General features: G+C 52.3%; 1 protein-coding gene across 5 annotated transcripts in view; it reads left to right on the top strand.

Moving 5' to 3' along the window:
* Crtc3 (CREB regulated transcription coactivator 3) overlaps positions 1-9,000 on the top strand; it is a 103,416-nt gene extending 94,416 nt beyond the window's left edge. For 2 of the 5 annotated variants that reach the window (XM_075953059.1, XM_075953058.1), the window contains exons 12-15: positions 2,240-2,437; positions 2,524-2,604; positions 4,692-4,794; positions 5,301-9,000. In XM_075953059.1, the coding sequence (XP_075809174.1) occupies positions 2,240-2,437; positions 2,524-2,604; positions 4,692-4,794; positions 5,301-5,509 (591 nt within the window). In that variant the 3' untranslated portion in view covers positions 5,510-9,000. The remainder of the gene's footprint in view (positions 1-2,239; positions 2,438-2,523; positions 2,605-4,691; positions 4,795-5,300) is intronic. The other 3 variants (XR_012908340.1, XR_012908338.1, XR_012908339.1) reach the window with 3 other exon arrangements.
* Positions 9,001-15,963: the final 6,963 nt, after the last annotated feature.

The raw sequence follows: 15,963 nt of genomic DNA, 5'->3' as shown, positions 1-15,963 counted from the left end.
TAATCTTTTCTAATCTTTTCTCATTCCACGCGGCCACCCCACTCTCATTCCCTCCTCACACATCCCACCCCCCACCCCCTAGGGAAATTTTTTAAAACTTTAAAATTTTTAAAAATGTTATTGGATTGCCAGGTGGTGGTAGCACACACCTTTAATCCTAGTACTTGGGAGGCAGAGGCAGGTGAATCTCTGTGAGTTCAAGACCAGCCTGGTCTACAAAATGAGCTCCAGGACAGGCAGTGCTACACAGAGAAACCCTGTCTCAAACTGCCCCCACCAAAAAAAAAAGTTATTTAATTCCTTTTAGTTTTGCTTTGTGAGATTCTTTTACGAGCTATTAAAGTGTTCTTGATTTTTTGCTACACTTTAAGGGTGGAGAACATTGACTCTAATATTTTTATTATTATTTGTTTAATGTTAAGGTTTAAAAACGTCTCGCTCATGTATGTAGTTTCAAAAGGCAAATAGTTCTGAAGGGCCTGTCTCCCCCACCCATTAACCACAGTTTTCACTGCCTGGGCTTGGCCGTTTCCGACCATTTTTGCTAATCTCTTTGGTATAAACACGTTACTTCGTGCTTCTTTTCCTCTAGATGTCGGCTGTTGAGCACTACTAATGGCATCCTGCCGTCCAGGATGGGGATGCAGCTTTCCTTCTGCCCCCCACAGCCCCGCTCTCACACACACCCCCTCTTTCTCGGTCTGTTCATCCATTATAATCTCAGAGCAGCACGTGTGTTTGCGTTTCTATAGCTACCGTGATGTAGTTAGGCTTGACCCCATAGCACATGGTGAAATAACAGAGTGGGCGTGTGCTTTGCTCCCAGATGTTGATGTCCTGCTCTCTGTCTTTCTTGGTCTGGCTTTCCAGCTGTGTGTCGCTAATTCAGGCCCAAACTCTGGTATTGGAATAATCTTAACACATTTCACTTCTTCCTTCCCATGTTTCCAGTCTGTGTCTGCTTGGGATCTGAAGGTGATGCTGGGCTCTCTGCTCCCCTGGGGATGAGACAGTCTGACAGTCCCCGGTTCTGATTGATGCTGGGTGTCTGCTCACCTGGGGATGAGACAGTCTGACAGTCCCCGGTTCTGATTGATGCTGGGTGTCTGCTCACCTGGGGGTGAGACAGTCTGACAGTCCCTGGTTCTTCCTTCGCTTTCAAAAGCAAGACACTCAATTACTGACAGGCAGCTCTGAGACTGGGGGCTTGCTGAGGCAGAGACTTTGTGACAGAACCGTCTCTCTTTTCTGTGGTGAGCTTCTTCTAGCACTGGTGTTTAGAGAAGTCTCCGGCTGGTTCAAAGTCCCTGAGCAATACTATACTGTTGGATACTTGGGCTTGTGTCTGGATAGCAGCTTCTGGGCCAAGTCGGAGGTGGATAGCTCAACTTGTGGCTTGCAGAGACCTCTCCTCTAGTCCCTCCAGGGTCGGCTTCCACTCCCCAGCTATCATCAGGGAAGGCAGCTAAGTGCCCAGCACAGAAATTCTTGATCACCGCCCTGGGTTAACATCAGCCCTGATCCCTGCTGTCCCCAAGCCTGGATCTCTTTAGGAATTGGGCTACTTGAACCAGATGACAACACATGGCCTTCTCGGTTCTGCTGTTTGACAGATCAGACTGTGTTGCCATTTTCTTTTCTCCTGTTATCTTTCTCCTCCCTTGAGTGGAGTTCATGGTTGTAGTGTTGTTTGCTGATGTTCACTGCTGTTAGTGTTGAGCTGGTGTCTTGCGTTAGTAGAGTTTAGGATGGTAGCGCAGCTAAGTACCTTCTTCAGCCTCCCATCTCTCCAGCAGTCATGGTTTTAACAAGCAAGACATTATTTTCACTGAGAAAACAGGAAATCGGCTATATTCTTGCTTACTTAAACAATAGAAATGTCATTGAGAGGAATGCTTTCACAGGTATGAACCTGAGATGTGCTTCGAAGGAGCAGAGGCCAAGCATCTCAGCGTGACAGGGAGACAGAGGGCAGAGTAGGCATCTCAGCGTGGCAGGGGGACGGAGGGCAGAGCCAGGCATCTCAGCGTGGCAGGGGGACGGAGGGCAGAGCAGGCATCTCAGCGTAGCAGGGGGACGGAGGGCAGAGCCAGGCATCTCAGCGTGGCAGGGGGACGGAGGGCAGACGTCGGGCATCTCAGCATGGCAGGGAGATATTCAGGCTCCCCTCTAACCCTGCTCCCAATCCTAAGGACCTTTATCACTTGGAAGCTGACAAGTCACTTGGTTTATTTCACAGATGGTGTCCTCAGAGCAAAGCCTTTCCTTCCTGCCCACAGAAGCTCAAGCCCAAGTGTCCCCACCGCCCCCTTACCCCACATCCCAGGAGATGCCTCAACCCCTCCTGCAGCAGCCCCATGCCCAGGAGCCCCCTGCTCCTCAGCCCCAGGCAGCCCCCTCCCTGCCACAGTCAGACTTCCAGCTCCTCACTGCCCAGGTGAGTCCCCGTGGGGTGTGGGAGGTGGGGAGCCCTATTTCACTCTGAATTCTGGCAATAAATAGTTCCCTCCTTATTTCCCACAGGGCTCATCTCTGACCAACTTCTTCCCAGATGTGGGCTTTGACCAACAGCCCATGAGACCCAGCCCTGCCTTTCCTCAACAGGTAGGTGGCCGTTCTTGCCCCACCTTTTCTAAGGTGGTTCTGTGTGCGGACCCCTTCAGCCTAAGAGATGAGGCCTCCCCTCTGTTTCAGGTGTGTTCCGTGCCAGCAGAGCCTCACAGCCTCCCTCTTATCCAGTGCCACTGCGGCTGCCTTTTGCCTTACAGACCTTGGGAGGGGGTCAGGGCTCAGCAGAGGCAATGTTTGAACGGTGGTGGATTTTGACAACACTCTCGTCATAGAGCTGGGGAGGCTGTTTAGTCAGTAAAGCGCAAGGACTTGAGCTCCATTGCGGAAACCTACATTTAAGAAGGATAGCGCCAGGTGTATCAGTGTGCACTGTTAATCCTCGCACTTGGGACGCAAAGAGAGGCAGACCACTGTGAGTTTAAAGTTGGTTTTGTACCTATGTACACAAAGTTCCAGACCAGCCAGGGCTACATAATGAGACCCCCTTCAAAAAGAAGGAGTGGGGGCTGGAGAAATGGCTCAACAGATAAGAGCACTTGCTGTTCTTATAGAGAACCCAGGTTTGGTTCCCAGAACCCACATAACAGCTTACAGCCATCTATAACTCCAGTTACAGGGCATCTGATAGCCTCTTCTGGCCTCCTCAGGAACCAGGCATGCATGTGGTGCACAAAATATAGGTAGGCAAACACTTAAACACATAAAAATAAATCTTTTAGAAACAAAAAATAAAAGATTAAGAAATCCTAGGTACAACTGTGCCCACTCGTAATCCCATCGCTGGGACGGATCCCTAGGACTGACCAAGCTTAGCTGATGAGTTCCAGGCCAGTGAGAGGCCTGTCTTAAACTGAGAAGGTGGATGGCATCTGTGGACGAGCACCCAAAGTTGTCCTCTGGCCTCCAGATGCACACACAGTACACGTGTCTATGCACGCGCGCACACACACAGGGACCATAGCAGACAGCTGGCCAGTCCCCTGTGTTGGCGAATCTGAAGGATGAGAGGGACAACACGTGACCGCAGCAGCAGAGTTAGAAAGTGGTGTAACACTGCCTGCGGGCCTGGTGCCCTGCCCGGCTCAGCGCATGGCCTGCAGGAACACTCAGCCCTTCCACAGAGCATTTCCATTCAGCCACTTTTTTTCGCTTTTGTGTTTCTAATAGTGTTTGGTAAGGATGGATCAGGCTTCAGGATGGATTTTAAAAAGTGAAGGGAGGGCTGGGTGCTGGTGGTGGCGCACGCCTTTAATCCCAACAGAGGCAGGCGGATCTCTGTGAGTCTGAGGCCAGCCTGGTCCACAGAAGCTAGTTCCAGGACAACTAGGGCTGTTACACAGAGAAACCCTATCTCAGAAGAAAGAAAAAAGTGAAGGGGGGTTTTAACCCACCTCCAGAACTTAATAATAGTAGCACAGGTAAAGATACTATAGGCAAGTGGCAAGAGCGAGCAGTACTCACTCTGAGCTTTCTTGCTGTTATTGTTTTGTGTTTTGTCCTGCTTGCCATCTGACCCAGAGTCTCACATAATGAGAGGCAGGCATGCCAGGCAAGCCCTCTGGCACCGAGCTGCACCTCGTCACTGCTTTCTAAAGAGGAAAGAGCCCTTTCAGACTAGGTGAGGACCAGCACTTCCCTCAAAAGTGTTGGAGATCTTTCTTTTAAGACATTTTTTTAAATGGCCTAAAAAATTAATTTCAGCAAAAATTCCTAAATCAGACCCCATTTCTAAGTAGGCCTCCTAGGCTCTGTCCTTGAGAGGTGCTGGCCAAGGGTGAAGGGAAGATTCCCACTCTCTCACTTCCCGGAAGCCAGAGAACCCACTGTTTCCCTGAGCACCTCTCTGATGGGCTGAGGAACAGGCATATCAGAGACCCAAAGGGAGTCTCTAACTGTGGCCACTTATGTCTCTTGGCGTCGTGTAGCAGGCAGTGTATGGGCAGAGGAAAGCTACCCACACTGTGGTACCCAGGCAGTGTTCCTCCTGTGTCATCACACAGCAGAGCCCTCCGGGATCCTAGGCAAAAGGGGCTGTGGGACAGTCTGAGGACACACAGCCCTTGTTCACACACACCTCAGAAGCAGAGCTGCATGCCCACTGTGGCTTTTGTTGCTCCCAGGTGCCTTTGGTGCAGCAGAGCCACCGGGAACCACAGGACTCGTTTCCTTTGAGACCAAACCCGTATTCCAACTGTGGAAACTTCCCAGACGCCGTCCTGACAGGTGAGTGTAGGCCACCCCTCAGCGCTGCTGTTGGTTTCTGTCCACAGTGTGTTTGCCTCTGGGAGAGGTCTAGATCATATCACAGTCTATAAATGAAACAGACCCCTGCCTCGGTCTGACGAAGAGACGGAGGCAGGCAGTGAGGACAGGGCCTGGTGGCCAACACGTTTCTGAAAATACTTAGTCTGCGGTGACCAAGAACCATCTAAAAGCGGGAAACTACAAACATTCAAAGATTTAGTTAGACATGGCAATGTATATTTGAGATTCAAGCCCTTGGGGAGCTGAGACAGGGATTCCCTTAATTTTGAAGCTACATACAGAATGAGACCCTGGCTAAAAAAAACAAACGTTGATTCCAGGGGAAGAGCTGTGGGCCTGGGAGTGGTCAGTGCATGGGTGCTCGCCGTCCTGCCTGGCCTGTCTGGGAAGGTGACAGGATAGAATGCTGGGGATTGTCACTCTTTAGTTCTCCTGTCACTGAATCTCCTCTCTGCTCCTTTCAGAAGATCCAAGCACCAACCTGTTCAAAGGCCTTAGTGGGGGGCTGTCGGGCATGCCTGAGGTCAGCCTGGACATGGACACTCCGTTTCCATTGGAAGAGGAGCTACAGATCGAACCCTTGAGCCTGGACGGACTCAACATGTTAAGTGACTCCAGCATGGGCCTGCTGGACCCCTCTGTGGAGGAGACATTTCGAGCTGACCGGCTCTGAGCAGAACACAGTGGAGCAGGGGGACTGAAATGGCCAGAGCAGAGCCGAAAATGGAGCCAGCAGACATCCCGACATCAGCCATCCGTCCCAGGCTCTCCCCTGAAGTCCTAGCTCAGAGGCCATGGCTTTTCTAAGCACAGCTGCATCCTGCCTCTCTGGCCTGTGGCACCGTTGTACTGCCACAGGCCGGCTGCTGTGGAGCTTCTGATGACTGGGGTCACCGTGTCACCCTTCATTCTTTGCTGGCATCTAGTCAGCGTGTAAACGTAGAAAGTGCTGTGGGACAGGTGCCTCCGTAGCACCACCAGAGCTCCGACCCGCACATCTCAGTCAGCACCTAAGAGGGGCCACAGGCCCGTGGAGTTGGTTCAGCACCACACAACGGTACCGGAGCACCACGATGCCTTTCTGTCTGGCCGCCAAGGCCAGGCACCCTCCGGCTGGTGAATATTCTGGGCCATTGCTCTGCCAGGTGGTGTAGTGAAGAGGACGACGCCTACCCACCCGTCCCAGGGCAGGCTGTTGTTAGCAGGCTCAGCTCAGCTTGCTCCCTCCCAGTCCGGTACCTCTTTGCTGCTGCTTCCCTGTGCGTGCACAGGAGAAGAGGGAGTGAAAAGAGTCCCCGGAACCAGGATGAGCCTAAAGAGGGCAGTGCTCCTTTTAGGAGGCGGTGGGCATGTCCCCTGCACAAGGTGTCCTCCATCTTAGGCCGGCCACCCTGAAGCCCCACTGGGCAGAGCTGCTGGGACTCCTGTCAGTGCATAGCAGCTGAACGGCCCCTTCCCTCCCCAGCTCTCTCTGTGTAATGCAATCCTACTAGACTGTAAGCTCCGTGAGGGCAGGAGCTGTGTGCCTTGTTCCTTACTGAACCCCTAGTGCCTGACGGGACTGAGGGCTGTGTGACTGGGTGTGGCACCCGGTCGTGGACGATTGACTAGATATGCCGCGGGTAGGGCGGACTGACCTGTAGCTATCGCTAGTCCCTGCTTGAGCTCAGAGCTTCAGCCTTCTCTCACTGGTGCCTTCAGCTCACACGCACTTGGATACGCCTTACCACACTGGGTGACCAGCTCGTCACTAGGCGCAGCAGCCATCTTCCTCGGGATCACGTCCCTCAGCAGCTAGGTGGGAATCATCCAGAATGGCTGGGCACACCAGAGCCCCTAAGTGTGGGACACCCAGGATCTTCACTAGGCCCCCACTGTAGAACCTTTCTACTCAGACCCATGCTTTTTTCATTCTAAATTGCCTAAAATAGAGGTGCATAGTAAATGAGACCGGATTCGTGGGACTTTCGTGATGCATTAACACCTTATCGCCCAATAATCTGACCAGATTCTACCACTACTGCCTCCTAGCCCTGAGTGGGGAAGTGGTGGTGTCCATGTAGCCTTCAGGGGAGGAGATGACAATGGCAGGGCTAAAGAAGAGTCTTTGCAGCCAGGCGATGGTGGCGCACGCCTTTAATCCCAGCACTCGGGAGGCAGAGGCAGGCGGATCTCTGTGAGTTCGAGGCCAGCCTGGTCTACAAGAGCTAGTTCCAGGACAGGAACCAAAAGCTACAGTGAAACCCTGTCTCGAAAAATCCAAAAAAAAAAAAAAAAGAAGAGTCTTTGCTCAGACATCTGCTACCCTCCCTGAAGGCCGGCGTAGCCCAGGCTCATTGCTTTTCCACCCAGGCCAGCAAGGATGAAGTAGAAGAAAGCCAGCACATCTGTGCCTGTGGCGAGCAGAGCCTGTGCACAGGACGCTGGCTCCCACACCTCCCTACATCTCGTCAGCATCTTCTCTTAGGCCTTCTCCATGATCCTTCAAACAGCCCTGATGGTGCCGTACTCCACCTTCCTCTAGGACCTAAGCATTGTGTGTTCCCATTTAGCTCCAGCTCTGCTGTTTCTGTTTAGCTCCACCCCCAGAAGATGCCCCTGGCCTCTGCTGAGCCCTGTTCACAGTGGAACTCTCATATGCTTTATGCCTGAGATCAGAGAGGAGTGACTTTAGTTTAAGTGGAAGCTTTTCCCTCTTCAAGCTGCCCTGCACCCCACCACGCCCACTGAAGCCAGCTCCCCTGTCAGAGGCCCCACCGTGTGCACTGAAACCAGCTCCTCTGTTCGAGGTCCCACCGTGCCCACGGAAGCCAGCTCCTCTGTTCAAGGTCCCACCATGCCCACGGAAGCCAGCTCTTCTCTCAGAGGTCCCGCCATGCCCACGGAAGCCAGCTCCTCTGTTCAAGGTCCCACCGTGCCCATGGAGCCAACTCCTCTGTCAGAGGTCCCACCATGCCCACGGAAGCCAGCTCCTCTCTCAGAGGCCCCACCATGCCCATGGAGCCAGCTCCTCTGTCAGAGGCCCCACCGTGCCCACTGAAGCCAGCTCCTCTGTCAGAGGCCCCACCGTGCCCACCGAAGCCAGCTCCTCTCTCAGAGGCCCCACTGTGCCCACGGAAGCCAGCTCCTCTCTCAGAGGCCCCACCGTGCCCACCGAAGCCAGCTCCTCTCTCAGAGGCCCCACTGTGCCCACAGAAGCCAGCTTCTCTGTCAGAGGCCCCACCGTACCCTCGGAAGTCAGCTCCTCTCTCAGAGGTCCCTGAAATCAGATCTCAGGCTTTGGGCAGGGATCGGTGCTGATGTGAGAGTTTAGAGAAGGGGGGGTCCCAGCACAATCTGCTCTCTGCATCGTGCCTTATCCATGGGATTATTACATCAGGAGAAGACCACCTTGTAATGGGAGACCCCAAGACCCCATATCCTGAATTACCCTGCCCCTAGGATATTTTCCAGCTGATGGGATAGTACTGGCTATCGGGGAAATAGATAAAAAGTTTAAAAAAAAAACAGACAATACAGTGTAGCACTGAATTAAATCTGCTGTTAGGTCCACCAACCCTATCTTCTCGTGGGAAAAACTTTAAACCACTGGAGAGCCCACCCTGTCTAGGCGGTGTTGAGGACACCAGGAGACCTTGTCGCCCTACCCTAGCCTTGTAAGCCTGCATGCACTCGCTGCTGCCCTAGGCCTCGGCACTGAAGTGGCTACAGGCGTCCCCAGCCCTACCTGTCCATGTTTTCACCTGGTCACGGCTGTACTCGTTCTTCTAGCAGTGTGGCGGTCGTGGGGTATAGGATGTGAGCATGAGGAGAAAGGCTTGGATCCCGCCCCAAATCAGTTCTCCTTTGCCCTGCTCCCTCTCCTAAGTCTACTGTGTCCTTGGAGCTGAAGAGTGGTGTATTCATGCTCGTGCACGTATCTGAAGACATTTCCTGTTGGGACTCTCCAGGCCTCTTGTGATTTATACACAGATGGTTCCCAGCGTTTCCACTGCTCCAGGATGGGGCCATCCCAGCAACTAATCGGACTTCCTGCCAGTGTCCTAACTCCCGGCCCTTTGTTAAGCAATATTGACAGATTGGACTTTGTATAAAGTAGCTTCCAAGTTTTATAATGCATCATTTTACATCTTTCGTAATTAAAAGCAGCACAATATGGTTGTATCTGCTCTCCGTGTTTCTCTTCGACCTTGGGCGCACCGGCTTGGTGGGCAACTTCACTGGCTGCCTCTGCCTACTTGGCTGGCACTCCCCGATTTCTGAACATTGGCTGGGTCCTTCACCAACCCACCTGCTGCCCTGTCTCATTACAAATGCAAGGTGCACAGTCCCTTTGAGACTGGGTAACAGGGACAGAGCACCCTGGATGCTGTCTTCTGCCTCCTCCTGCCTCCGCCGAAGGCCCCACCTGCTCCTTACCCAGCTGCTGTCCTGGACCAACCTTGATCATCTTCCCGATGCCTTCTGCCCTGGTCATAAGCCTCTTCTCCTTCAGGGAGGCACACACCCTCAGCTACACTGAGCACTGTCTGAGAGTGACTCCTGAGATCCACAGAAATCTCACCTCCGGGCAGTGGGCTGGAGCCCTGCATCTCAGCCCCCGCCCACACACCTTGTTCTTGGACCACCGCCCTTCTCTCAGCGTGCTTGGCCTCTTCAGGTTCCCTTTCCCTCCCTCCTGACTTGGTCCTCAGGCTTAGCAGCCTCCAGGATGCCCTCAGGAAGCTCCTTTTTCTCTGACTCCCCACACCCTGCCTTTGACCTTCAGAAACTCAGCAAGCCCACCCTGCCATTATCCCAATCTTTGGCTCTCCTCAGAGCCTTCTCTCGTCTGCCCCCCCCCCCACGCAGTCAGCACCAGCTCTCCTTCCTCTTCTGTTCCCTGTTTCATCCTTTCTCCCCTCAGCCTGCCCAACTCTCTCCCTGCCTTGTCTCCCCTCCCCCACTCGTGCCTCCCCCTAACCTGGGTTTCATTTTTCATGTGTCATTTCTCTGCTCTTCCTCCAAGAACTGCCCCCACCCTCAGCCTGTGCATCTGCCTCAGTCTCCTTCCTAAAATAGAAAACCTTTCTTCAAGCCCCACTTCTCAGACCACAGGCTGTCTTCTTCCTTTCCACGAAGGCAACTCAACCCAGCCATCGCCTCCCGCACCTGGCTTCAAACCCCCTCGGCCTCCTCAGGTTAGCTCCTGTCCTGCTGGACCGACCCCTTTCCTTAAACCCTCTCTAGCTCCAGTAAACCTTTCCTTGTCCTTTTTGTTTTAGGTGTTTGTTTGTTTGTTTGTTTTCAAGACAGGGTTTCTCTGTAGCTTTGGAGCCTGTCCTGGAACTAGCTCTTGTAGACCAGGCTGGCCTCGAACTCACAGAGATCTGCCGCCTCTGCCTTCTACACTTAGGTCCTAGGTCACCTGTATGACCCTCACCACTGCCCCAGGCTCCCTCATCCACTTCCTCCAAGCTGATGGCCCTCACCCCTTATCTTCTCCTCCACCCCCTCTTACCTGTCCTCTCGGCTCTTCCTCATACTGTCCCATCTTTCTGCTGCTTGACCGTTGGAAATCTGTGTGTGAGAAAGCACCTTACCTGCCTTCCGTACCCACCTTCCCTCAAAGTTCTGAGTCCTGGAGAGCAGGGGTCGTGGCTGTGCACATCCCCGTGCCTGGCTCCTGGTGTATAGTCAGGGCTCTGTCAGGATCTCCCAGCTGCTGAGCCCCCTCTCTCTCTGGTCACAGCTGCCACTCCTGTGCCCAAGCTGCGGCACCAACCATTCTCTCCACTCCTCAATCTGAACCACTGAGAACTCCTTCTCTGACCCCCTTCTCACTTCCTGCTCACCCAGCAGCCTCTGTCTACACTCAGCAGAAGGGGTTTGAGAATTTCATACATGTATACATCGTATATTGCTTATATAACACCCCGCTTCCCTTTCGGCTCCTCTCAGACCCCACCACCACCTCTCCCTCCCAATGTCATTTCCTCTTTTCATAGCTCAGGGAGTCCAGTAGGTGCTGTCGTTACCTGCACAGGTGTGTAGGGACAGCCATCGGGACATGGGCATCCTAACGGGGCCACATCCCCTCAGAGTGACAGATTTTATTTCATCTCTCTGTACCTCTAAAATGAAACAAACACCACCATTTCTGACACTGGTGTGCATGGAATGAACACACACAATTCAAGAACTTAGGAGTAATCTCTCAGAGTGTCAGCTTCTTGTAGAGACAGGGTCTAACTGTGCAGCCCAGGCTGGCCTAGAGTTCACAGAGATCTGCCTTTGCCTGTCTCCAGCACTGGAATTAGAGTCATGTACTTCCTTGCCTGACAGTCATGTCCCTCTGGCTTGCTTGCTTTCTTTCTTCTTGCCTGCCTGCCTGCCTGCCTGCCTGCCTGCCTTCCTTCCTTCCTTCCTTCCTTCCTTCCTTCCTTCCTTCTTTCTTTCTTTCTTTCTTTCTTTCTTTCTTTCTTTCTTTCTTTCTTTCTTTTTCCAAGACAGGGTTTCTCTGTGTAGCTTTGGAGCCTGTCCTAGAATTTGCTCTGTAAACCAGACTGGCCTCGAACTCCCAGAGATCTGTCTGTCTCTGCCTCCCGAGTGCTGGGATTAAAGGCATGCGCCACCACCACCTGACTCAATGTCATTTTTCCTATTTGTTACAGGAATCGGTCCCTTTAAGGACAGTGTGTGCTGATGCCTAGGAACACTGGGTTTGTACAACGCTTGATTTGGAATCTCAAATATTAGCACTGGCGGATTGTTCCAAATGGACTTCACTGTGGGCTGGTATGCAGCTGTGGGAAGGAAGGTCTGCGGTGAGGTCTTAGGGGTGGCTGTGTCCCCATGTGGACACTAGATGGAGCTAAGGCTCCGAGTAGTTCCCAGGACCCGAAACAGAGAGAGCCACTTGATCCCCCTAGGTCCCTAATGAATCTCTGATGACCGAAGGTCACTAGCTCCTTAGCGACCACTACAGACTGTCAGACATTGCACATCACAAGTCCCTTCCAGCCACCTAAAAGCAATGCAGGCCAAGGTGACTTTTGTATTTTACAGTCACTGGCTACAAGGCCCTGAGGGAGACTGACTCCAAGGGTCTCTTTCTGTCTCTGTACTTGTCGTGACACCAGATACCCAAGGCTTGAAGGCAAATCAATCCTGAGACTGGACAGACTGGTGCACATGTGCAAACCAACACTGGGGAGGTGGAGCAGGGGTTCAGGACCAACCCCCAGCTGTGTAACAAGACTACAGCCAACCTGGGCTACATGATGCCCTGTCTCAGAAACACATACGTGTGCGCACGCACATACGAGGGCTGGAGAGAAGACTTGGTGGTTGAGAGTACTGGCTGCTCTTCCAGAGGACTCAGCACCCACGTGGACGCTCACAACCATCTATAACTCCAGTTCCAGGGGATCCCTTCTCTGACCTCTGTAGGCACTAGATGTATGTATTGCACAGACATGCATGTAAGAAAAATACCCAGGGCTGGAGAGATGGCTCTGTGGTTAAGAACACTGGCTGTTCTTCCAGAGGACCTGAATTCAATTCCCAGCACCCACATGGCAGCTCACAAATGTCTGTAACTCCAGTTCCAGACCTGCCATCATCACACAGACAGGCATGCGGGCAAAACACCAATATGTATAGAATAAAGATAAATAGTTTTTAACAAAAAGAGAAAAACAAAAATACCCATAGCCATAAAATAAAAAATAAATTTGTAGGGCCGGGCATGGTGGTGCACACCTTTTAGCCCAGCCAGCACTCGTGAGGCCGAGACAGGTGGATTTCTGTGATTTCAAGGCCAGCCTGCACACAAAGTGAGTTCTAGGATAGCCAAGGCTGTTACGCAGAAAAACCCACAAAAACAAAAAAAAATGTTTGTTTGTTTGTTTTTTTTAATGTAAAATTGAAGAATGTTGTAAAAGGCTTTACTGGCTGGGAAAGGAGATGAGGCCGTGAACATGGTCCTGCGCTCTAAGGGGAAGAAAAGGCTCTGGTTTATAAAAGCAGCGCACACTCGTGGTCACAAAGGCAAAGTGTGTGGAGCAGCCCAAAGGCACAGCTTCTGAGTGGCGGAACCTGGAACTCCCAGAAGTCGTCAGGACTGGCACCCAGATACCCCCGGTGGAGAAGTCTGCACCATGGATAATTAGAAAAAACGACAGGCGGGAATGGAGGTGGGTCCTGTAACAGTGTGCTTTTTAGGAAAAGAGAAATCAGTTTAACAGAACAAAAGGAAATCGAAATATGAGGAAGTTACCAAGCCAGAGAGTCGTACTGCCTCTTAGGTGTCTACGGTGTTTTCCAAAGAGAAACACTGAGCGGTTTGGTTTATGCCCTGGCAGGTTGGGACTGCGGAGGGCATCTCCCTGCAACCTCAGGCTTCAGGAAAGGAAATGAGCTCATCACCTCTTCCTAGCTCCTTCCCCTCCCAACTTTTATGAGCTTGAGTTTTCACATTGTCAGGGCTAATACTAGTTACATCCTGCCCGGCCGCCTTTATTCCCACCATTGTCTGGCCCCCGTTCCGGGTGTGGGTTCCTTGCTCCAGCCTGTCCCTTCAGAATGGGCTTCCCATCCCTCAGCTGTTTTCATTCCTGTATGGCTTTGTCATCAGGAGATCTTTCTAAGAAGGGCTGAGCTGGTCACAGCCATGGGCATCTGGCTACTAAGCTGCAGCCTTGAAGGAAGATGGGCATTTTCCACCAGGCTGGTTTATGCCCGATGTCTTGGGAAATGGATAGAAAAGACACCATCAGTATACCTCCCAATAGGATTACGTGCTCAGAACTGGCATCCTGAACTTGGCTTTGTTGATGTCTGCTTGAAGTTTTAGATTTGGAACTAAAGAAAATTGCTGGGCTGTCCTGGACAGGAGGCAGGTGGATGGAGGGGGGGAAAGAATGACGCTCGGTGCTGCGTAGCCAGGAACTGGGGAGTCAGAGCTCAATTAGACAATTCTTGCCTCAAGCTGCACATAGCCCAGTGAGGAAGTAAGACACTGGGCTCAGCGGCTAAGAGCACTGACTGCTCTTCCAGAGGTCCTGAGTTCAATTTCCAGCAACCACATGGTGACTCACAACCATCTGTAATAAGATCTGGTGCCCTCCTCTGGCCTGCAGGCACACATGCAGACAGAACACTGTATAAATAATAAATAAATAAATAAATCTTAAAAAAAAAAAGCTATGAACAGGTTGTGGTAGCACACACCTAGAATTCCAGAGGATCAGGAATCAGGGTCATCACCTGCTACTAATGAATCTGAGGCCAGCCTGGGCTACGTGAGACCCTGACCCAGAAAGGAGAAAAACAACAACAACGAAAGAATCTCTGGAACTTCCCGCTTAATATTTCTGGGCTGTGATTGCCAACACATAATTGCAACTGCAAAAATGACACCTTGGCTAAGGACAGACCGGTTACCTGCAGGAGGGGCAGCAGGGGGAAAACAAGAGCCCAGAGTAGGAAATCCTAGCTTCTCCGTGAAGTGCCGGACAGGAAGGACCTATGGGAAGGAGCACCGGGGGCCAGAATCCCTGGGCACAGTGGGCGACTGTGGTAACCGCAGCCTGGGCACGGCAGCTGTGGACTAAGCTTCACAAACTGCCTACCAGTATCTTCCTGGGATAGCCTAAGACCCTCCTGTTAGCAAGCATTGCCCAAACCAGAGCCTCTGAGAGTTAAGTGAAACCCGGATAACAGAACCAGGACCAGAGAAACAAAGGGCCAATGCTGAGGAGTAAACACGGAGGCGACACTGCTTAGGGCCAAGCTCTGGGGCTGTGTGAGAGCTAGGGCTCAAGTCGGCTCTCCAGCCTTCTCCGTGAAAAAGAGGCAAGTGGTTAGCTGCCCTGTGCTTCAGTTTCTTTATAAAACAAGGAGAGGGATGTCCCCATGTTGTCATGCCTCTCCCCTCCATAGGGTGAGCTTCCTAAATAGTAGCCTTCATTTTCCCTATGATTCTTTGGACTTAGGTTTTACTGTTATTTTGTAGCCCATGCCAGCTCCCAACTGCTATGTATTGGAGGACAATTCTGAACTCCTCACTTCCTGTTTTCCCACCTCCCAAGTGCTGGAATTGTGGGCCTATGCCGCCGCATCTGGTTGTTCTCTGTATAAAAATGAGCCCTTTACTACCAGACGTCAGAACATGAGAAAATGTGTTTTGAGGGCCACCGAGTCCACGCTGTGAAGTGAGCACCTCACTTGGCTTCTGTGACCTCTCAGAAGGGTCACGTGGGTTCCTCTGCACCTGCTCCGGAGTCAGCATAGCTAGCAGCCAACAGCTGTGCTCTGCCTTCTCAATGTACCAATGCTCAGGTTCGGGAGCCTGCAGACCAATGTCCAACAGGACCTGCTTGTCCTATACTTGTTCCAAGCCTCCATTTAAAACCAGGTTCTTCCACTGATGGTTTCTGCAGGGACTTTGATTCTGTCCAAAAACTATGCAGACCTCTCGGGGTCTTTTTATTAAACCTGAGATGGAGCCCTGCAAACTGGAAGCCACTTAGACCCTCACGGCCCAGAAGTGGGCCATGGAATCCCACGCTACTGGCCCCATCCACACAAGCCCATCAGATGCTCGCGCTCTCTCTCAGGAGTCTGAAACACTGGTAGGAGAGACACAGAGTCTGGGAATGACTCAACTCCAACCAAATTAAAGGCCATGCCCCAGAGGGAAGGTTCTGGGAGGCCCGCTTGTTCGGTACTTCCTCAGCCTCTCCACGGGCTTTCTTCTCAGAACCCTGCAGTATCAATTCAGCCAGCTAGCTTGCCAACGCTCTCCCTGAGGACTGTGGTGCCCAAGCTCTGCCTGCCCTCTCGCTGGAGTCAGTCAAGGCCGCGGGGGCTGATGAAACATGCCACGGCTCAGGCTTTCTGAAGCTCCTTGGGCTGGCTCCGGGGAGCTTCCTGTGTGACTGACCCCACCGCACGTCCTCAGCCACTGCTTTCCATCACTTCTCACCCAGGGGCCTGAGAGTCAGCATTCATCGGAGCAAGGTCTGACAAGCCCCGGTTCTGCAGAGTGCTGGGGTGGGGGGTGCGTGCACTAGTGGGGACTTGTGTAAGACTTGGGGTGCTGGCTCTGTGGTTTAAGGTTGCTTGCCCTAACTTTGTAGCATC

This window comes from Microtus pennsylvanicus, chromosome 18, assembly GCF_037038515.1.
Source record: "Microtus pennsylvanicus isolate mMicPen1 chromosome 18, mMicPen1.hap1, whole genome shotgun sequence".
Lineage (NCBI taxonomy): Eukaryota > Metazoa > Chordata > Mammalia > Rodentia > Cricetidae > Microtus > Microtus pennsylvanicus.
The sequence above is the reverse complement of the archived record's forward strand: the minus strand, read 5'-3'. Positions and strand labels throughout refer to the sequence as shown.